The sequence below is a fragment of the Podarcis raffonei genome, chromosome 2 (assembly GCF_027172205.1).
Source record: "Podarcis raffonei isolate rPodRaf1 chromosome 2, rPodRaf1.pri, whole genome shotgun sequence".
NCBI classification, from domain to species: Eukaryota; Metazoa; Chordata; class Lepidosauria; order Squamata; family Lacertidae; genus Podarcis; species Podarcis raffonei.
In genome coordinates this window covers 30,533,501-30,541,012 of record NC_070603.1, presented here as the reverse complement: position 1 = coordinate 30,541,012, position 7,512 = coordinate 30,533,501, and the positions used below count along the sequence as shown (strand labels likewise).

Genomic DNA, 7,512 nt, shown 5'->3' with positions numbered 1-7,512 from the left:
CCCTCCCCCAGAATATATGGGACCCTTGTGGCCTCTCTTTTAATGTACTGGGTATCCCAGATCTCTCTGGCCTTCTGTCAGCACCTGCTTCTCAAGCATCTTGCAACATTAATACACTGCAGGTGTTTAATCCAGAGACTGTAGATACAATACTTGTAAACAATTGCATACTCATTCAAGCTGTCTCTTACCTGGTTTACCTTCCACTTTCTGTTTTTAATTACTTTGACAGGTAAAGCAAATATATATCTCCTGATTTTATTTCATTTTGTAAAACAGCACTGTGCTAGGTAGCTCTGCTGCTTGCATTAAACTAAAATCCTTGCTGGACACTCTTATATATGTTTACTGCCTACCACTGCTATGGTGACCCCAACCCAAATCTCTGCGGGGGTTTCCAGATTCTCAACTTGAAGAGACAAACAGCAAGTGTGGGAGAAACTAGAAGACATTCTAGTGATTGTCATTGCTGTGGTAACAAGGGAAGGGCTATCCGCTCAATGAAGTAATCTACTGCTTTATTTGTTGGTTGAATATTCAGTAGGAGCCACATAAAAAGCTCTTTCAAACTTACTGTTTAGAATTGTCTCATAGGCCTGTAGCGGTCTGAAATTTATGGAGAGGAACTGCATGTTAGCTTTCCACCTACTGGCAGATTTTGGAGTTGGGTGCTTTTAAGTGACTCCACCATTTGCAATCCTCTTGAGAAGACTGTACGGTGTATTCTCCTAAATTTTTCAACCGGATCTAGGCCTAATGCGTTCCTGCACACGTTCCTGCAAAAGGCACTGTTTCTGAATGTGCAAATCACAGCCTGGATGGGACCAGCCCAATTCTGTAGAGCAGCATTTGCTGGCTGTTCCATTAGGCACTTGCGACATCATTCCCTTTGGCAGCAATGGGGGGGGGGGGCTGGCTAAGACGGTTGATATGTCTGCAGCAATTAAGAAGGCAGGCACATAAGAAACCACCCTCGTCTTGTTGACTCCAGCTCTTTCCACAGCTGCAAACGCAATAGTGCTTAGCTCTGCAAACTGCAAGCCTTTGCAAGTCAGAGCTTTCCTTAGCGCTGCTCATATGAATGAGGAACTAGCAGCCACCGCAAAAGGGAAGAGGGGGGAAATCACAGTTCGTTATGCAGCGGTCGACACTGGGGGCTGGGCTTATCCTCCAGGACGCCGTCAGGCACACACACCCAGGGGTCGTCCGTTTCCCACTGCCATTTCACCAACAGCCCCCTGAGCTCCTCCAGGACCTGGGCATAGCGGGGGTCAGAAGCCAAGTTGCGGCTCTCCGTGGGGTCGAGGCTGTGATCGTACAGCTCCCAGCGTTCTCGGTAGTAGTAGCCATGCAGCGTCTTGTTCCAGTGCGTGGGCTGCCCTGCCTGGGTCCTGTTCAACAGGTCCTGGAATGTGGGTGACACGTAGAAGTCCTGGTCGATGGGGAAAGGCGTGCGGTTCTGCAGGTTGTGGATGAAGCGCAGGGGCCCCCGCTGCACAGCCCGCATGGGATAGTGCATGGTCACTTCGTGGAGGCTCTGGCTTGCAAACACTGTGGCCCATGCCGGCTCCAGAGACAGCGCTGGCAGCAGGGACTTCCCAGTCAGTTGCACCATCCGCTTCCCAAAGAGGCTGTAACGGGGGTACGGCACAGAGAACCAGTCCAGAATGGTGGGGGTCATGTCTACAGAGGGGAAGGGGAAATATCAAGCATCCATTAATAAATAAGAATAATAATAATAATAGCAACATTTATTTAAATGGCACTGCCAATGTAGGTGGCTCAATCACACAACTGAAAGAAGAAATTCCTCCCCAAAGGGTGTACAATCTAAAATGACTATAAACAGCACAATAAAAATCAACAATTTAAAACGCACAATTCAATCCGGCTTTTTGTTATTGTTAAACTGCTTTAGAGATTTGATGTGCAATCCAGCAGTATGCATAGTAAATAAAACACATTCATTAAAGATTGGAAACTTTTTATGGACTTCTTGCTTGAAAGATAATGAACTTGTAATATCTGGATTTTACAAGATATTTTACAGATATTACAGATATTTTACAGATTTTACAGATATTACAGCGCTGTAATATCCGAAGACAGAAGTGCCTGGCGTGCTCTGGTCCATGGGTTCACGAAGAGTCAGACACGACTAAACGACTAAACAACAACAATATCTGGATATTTGAATAAATAGGGAAAAAATGGAATATTTAGATGTTAAAAATGGAAAATGAAATAAAAATATTTTTTTAAAAAAATTAAGATTGGAAAAAAATATTGGCTTACAGAAAATAGAATAGTTGGGAGTTTAATAGGTGAATACTATATGTAACTGAAGGACATAGAACGGAAGTCTTTTAAAATCTTTTTTTCATTTTCTTTTCTTTCTTTCTTTTTTGTTTTGGTTCCTTTTTAGATTATATTTTTAAAGTGTTTCTTTTGTCATGGTGTTTTATAAAAATATACTTTGTATTGGGTATGAACTTTTGTATAGCTTTGGATAAGCATCAAAAATAAATGAAAATTAAAAATAAACACACAGAACAGATGAGTGCAAATGGAAGCCAAAGTCACCCCCAATGTCTCTTCCCCACATTCAAAACCCTCCCCTGCCTCACACTTCCCCGATGTCAATACAGAAGTCGATAACTCAGTGGCTCTCACCTAGCAAGCTGGCATAGGCACTGCTGACCTGTCCCCAGCGCGAGGGATGCTCAGGCGAGGAGACGAGGAGGGGTTCAGCCGTACCTGACCGGTACAGGTTAGTTCTGCCGCTTGGGAAGGGGATACCGTTGTCGGAAGTGTAGATCACAAGGGTAGTGTTGTGGAAGCCAGCGTTGTTCAGCTCCTCTAGGACAAGACCAATGCCTACATGTGCCACAGAAAGAGACCTGAGGGTGCTGTGCAAAAGGCCTCTAGCCTTCACCAACAACTTTGCTCAGAAGAACTCTCATCTACACTGTGAACCACTCTGATTAGATGGGAGCTTCATTGTCACCATCTAATTACAGTGGTACCTTGGGTTAAGAACTTGATTCGTTCTGGAGGTCTGTTCTTAACCTGAAACTGTTCTTAACCTGAGGTACCACTTTAGCTAATGGGGCCTCCTGCTGCCGCCACGCGATTTCTGTTCTCATCCTGAAGCAAAGTTCTTAACCTGAGGTACTATTTCTGGGTTAGCGGAGTCTGTAACCTGAAGCGTCTGTAACCCGAGGTACCACTGTACTGGAATGGGACTTGCTTCCCCAGGCTTTCCAGCAGCCAAAAGCAGATCATCCAGCTGCTCAGCATGAAATATTTTCACTCAGTTGGGGCAGCCAAGTCTGGATATTGCTAACCACAAATACTAAAGATAATGAAATTCATACATATAATGTATGGAGTCGCTTGGTGCTTTCTTTCCACACCTCACTGGGATTTCCAGGATTTTAAAGGGCAACTTGAGCACATGTATGTAACTGGAGGTCACATGCATCCCTGTGCTGAAGAGAACTTGATTGCCACCCCTTCCTCCAGAAGGACTCCCTTAGGTCCTTAAGCACAAGAGATGCCACACGGTATATCAAAGGTGCAAAAATGCACCAGACTCTCCCTGAAACACACCTAAGCTCTTGCTCTTGCTTCAAGAGCGCTGTGTCTCCAGCCTTGCCCTCCACTCCTGCAGGCAGGATTGCTCTGATTCAATAACCACCCTACCTTGATCCATGCGCCCAGTGGTTGTGTATTGAGCTGCCAGATCCGCACGAGCAGCTGGTGTGTCCTGTACAAAATATGGGACCTGAGGGCAGAAAGGGGGAGAAAAGCAACTGTTACCAGAAGCTACATCAGGAAGGGAAACCAAGGGAATAAAGGCCCACAAAACTACCTAGAAATTGCAATGGCTATGGCTAACCTCCCTCCATTAAGCGCAAAGGATCTGCTGCACAACTCCCGGTCCGGCAATGGGGAAGGCTAGAGGATGCTGCACGTGTTCCCGGCGTTTCATGGCAGAGAAGAAAAGGGTGGAATTTAATGCAGCGCCTATGGAGATCGATCCATCAGCACACGCATTTCTGTTTGCTAGGCTGAACAATCTCCCTCCCCTCCCCTGTGCGCTGTTATGGGGAGGTGCACATAGAGAGAGGAGCCCACATGACAGCTTCTGCTAGTGGAATGGGGTAGCTGAATCCGGCCCACGTGTTTTTGCTTAATGACCTATAAAATCTATATCCCGCCCTTCCTCTTGTATCTCACATTCCATGTCTCACCTGCACTTGATCTGGGCTGTAGTGCTGGGGTTTCCAGTCTGGGATCCAGCCCATTCCAGGCTCTCCATTGCCAAATTTCTCGCAGAATGCTCCATACTGGGGCTGGGAGTGGCCGCAACGGTGTGGATCGTGGAAAGCAACATACAAGAAAAAAGGCCTGCCAGTTGAAAAAGCAGGAGGTGTGAATGCACTCAAACGCCTGAGACAACATCACCTCCACCACTTTTAGCAAAAGTACTCTGGGCGTCCTCCAGCTTTGCTGAAGTTCCTCTTTCTGCAAACTGCAGCCCTCAGCCTCTGCTCCCTTCAGTTTTTCTGCTGAACCTCTGTGCTGATTTTTTATTCTCCATGAAATAAACACCACCATTTTTTCCCAAGCTCTCTTTGTTGCCTCTCAGGTTTACGTAAATTTCCCTGCAACAAACATGTAGACTGCAACTGATGGCTGTGCATCCTTAAATTCCATTTGTGTGCGCCAGAGTGCCCTGGTCTACACAGGTAGTGAGCCTGCAATGCAATACAAGCACCATATGATGGGTTCTTACCTTTCCTCCTCTTGGCTGCGGAGGAATTTCCGAACCAGCAGCTTGATTCGGGTGATGTTCCGCCCCACCTGCAGGACAGAGCCGTTCTCCTCAGTGTAGGCAAAGTCAAAGGGATACACAGCCTCTGGCCCAACATGTTTCTTCCCAATGATCCCTGAAGCAGACAAATGCCAGCAGTCAGATGCAAGAGCAAGGAAAAGCTAATAGATCACATAAAAATCCGCCAGCGCTCTGATGCACTTGGAAGCTAGTGGTTACCCTGGATCAGGCTTCCTCAACCATAGCCCTCCAGATGTTTTTGGCCTCCATACCTCCATACCACACAAATAATTTTAGTTCTTTTTGCCTTGCAATCAGCTAAGAAAATGAAACTTACAAGAAGCAATTAAACCATTTTTTAAAAAATGCATGCAGTGCTTCTCTAATCCCTAGTTTATAATGTACGTTGATGAGTTTTAGCCCCAGTTATGTGGTTGTACATAGATGGAGATGGAGAAAGGATTCTATTTATTTTATTTTTTTAAAAATTCCCTATAGAAGAAGATGAGTGGTATCTTGAGCTGCAGGTGAATTTGCAGGGAGGAATTCTCCTGCTCCCACCAGCTTACCTGTCCGAATCCCTGCCTGCCTAAGCAGCAAGGGGAGGCTCCGAACACTATCAAAGGAGTTGAAGTGATGCACATCCTGGTGCAGCCCATACATCCCATTCTGGTGCTGTAGATAAAAGAGAACCATTCACAATATGAGCAGGGCAGGCAGGAAAGGGAGTTCCAAGGTGATAGAAAAGGACTGAGCAAGCAGTTCCCTTATTGCCATCCGACAAGTGTTACCTGAGGCAGGCCTGTGAGGATACTGGCCCGGCTTGGGGAGCAGCTGCTGACGGAGGTGAAGGCATTCCGGAAGATCAAGCTGCGCTGGGCCAAGGCATCCAGGTTTGGGGTGTTGATGGCCGTGTTGTTGTACACGCCGCTCTCAAAGCCACCGTCGTCAGCTGCCATGGAAGGGTCAGAGGTCAAGCTGTGAGATCAGTGTCCCATTGCAACACCACTGTTGCCTATGAACAATGGTAGCTATGAACCAGGTAGCTGGGGGTTTGCGGCCAGGTTCTGCAGCTCAAGCAGTGCCCAACTTCCTAACAAAATTGAATTTGTGCTGCACCCCAAACTCAAGCAATTTACAGCGTGCTTCCACACAGCACCCTTTATTGTGGATGAATGCAATAACACGACACTGTACTCATCAAAATCCCATCCCTGCCCTTAATCTGGATCTACCGTTTCTTTTTTTCTTGACTTAATTTATTTATTTTTTCTTTTGCTGAAATGATAAATCCAGATTAAATGAGAAGAACAACATTTTGATGAGGATGAGGTAGTGTGGCCTCTGCAAAAAACAAAAAAGCAGAAACTTGAGTCCTGAATAAATTGTTGTGTGGAAGCACCCATAAGCAACATTAAGCCCAGATGCTCGAACAAATGATTCATGCAGTCACAGTGGAAAAGTCAACCCTGGAATCTGAGCCACCCAACAGGTCCATATGAATCAGTTTGTGAGACAAAGGAGGAACTGCAGCAGGAGAAAAAGGGGAAACGAATACCACAAATCTCTCACAATCCTGGTTAATGCTGGGCCTGTATTACCAAACCCTGTAGACAGACCCTCAGTGTCCCTATTTTCCAGAGAAAGTCCAGGATTTACAGAAGTTGATCCTTTTTCTTAGGACATCCCTATTTTCATTGGAGAAATGTGAGAGGGTATGCTTTAAAGCAGGCAGGCATAGGTCCAAGCCTCTATAGGGAAGCTTTTAATGTTTAATAGACTATTGTATTTTAATATTCTGTTGGAAGCCGCCCAGAGTGGCTGGGGAAACCCAGACAAATGAGTGAGGTATAAATAATAAAATTATATTATTTATTATTATTATTATTATTATCACATGCTGACTCACTTATGCTACCTATGGCTAAACCATAGCTGTCAACCTTCCCTTTTTTTGTGGGAAATTCCCTTATTTCAGCACCATTTCCCGCTGCTATCCCGGATTGTTAGATATCCCGTAGACTGTCCCCGGGACAGGTGAGGCTGCTGATCCCATAGTTTCAAATCTGAAAGATGACAGCTATGAGCTAAACCCCAATATCTCTTAATACCCGTCTAGCTCTTCAGTGTCCACCACAAGGCCTCCCTGGCCCCCCAGCAGAACACAGGCCTATCATCTCCAGTCTGGGAACAGCTGCGCCTGTTGAATTCTGTTAACAGCACAGTAGCCCTAGCTGAAAAGAAGTTGGCAACATGGTCTGACTGGTGCACCAAGTGTCCCAACCAAGAGGGGCATGAGAAGGGAATGGTGGTTGTGGGACATATCTTAGCGCCTAGTAGTCCATACTGGGTTTGCGGGGGGGGGGCGCAAGTCCGGCCCCTCCCCGAAGTTTCCCACTTCCTTCCTCAGAGCTTTCAGGGCTGTTTCCCGCGAGGGCGAACCGAGTGGGGAACAGGGGGAGGCGTGGGTTTCATCTCCAGAGAGCAGCACCCCGGCTGGGCCCCCGAATCTGCTCGCTCACCGACGATCAGCAGCACGTTGCGAGGTCTGCCCGGATCCCTCCAAGCGCAGCAGAGACCCAGAAGCAGAAACAGCAGCGGCGGCGCCCCCCATCTCCGCGCAGGCAGCGGCATGGCGAGACACCCGCCCAGGCCCCTTCCTCGCCGGGCGG

General features: G+C 46.9%; 2 protein-coding genes across 2 annotated transcripts in view; both read right to left on the bottom strand.

Annotated features, from left to right (window-relative positions):
• The window catches only part of TBC1D16 (TBC1 domain family member 16), a 139,689-nt gene extending 139,011 nt beyond the window's left edge, over positions 1-678 (bottom strand). The window contains exon 1 of the mRNA XM_053375538.1: positions 575-678. The gene's annotated coding sequence lies outside the window, so the exon portion shown is untranslated. The remainder of the gene's footprint in view (positions 1-574) is intronic.
• SGSH (N-sulfoglucosamine sulfohydrolase) lies at positions 498-7,474 on the bottom strand. The gene is made up of 8 exons (XM_053375550.1): positions 7,363-7,474; positions 5,632-5,792; positions 5,410-5,515; positions 4,802-4,955; positions 4,257-4,413; positions 3,706-3,787; positions 2,674-2,877; positions 498-1,683 (listed from the first exon to the last, which is right to left on the bottom strand). The coding sequence occupies exons 1-8, from the start codon at positions 7,472-7,474 to the stop codon at positions 1,124-1,126; spliced, it is 1,536 nt and encodes a 511-aa protein (XP_053231525.1). The 3' UTR covers positions 498-1,123.
• Positions 7,475-7,512: the final 38 nt, after the last annotated feature.

Coding starts and splice junctions, on each gene's coding strand:
- SGSH (XM_053375550.1), bottom strand. CDS start 7,474: ATGCCGCTGCCTGCGCGGAGATGGGGGGCGCCGCCGCTGCTGTTTCTG. Junction 5,516..5,631: donor TCCTCACAGGCCTGCCTCAG/GTAACACTTGTC, acceptor TTTTATCTACAG/CACCAGAATGGGATGTATGG. Junction 3,788..4,256: donor ACAGCCCAGATCAAGTGCAG/GTGAGACATGGA, acceptor TTCTGCCCTCAG/GTCCCATATTTTGTACAGGA.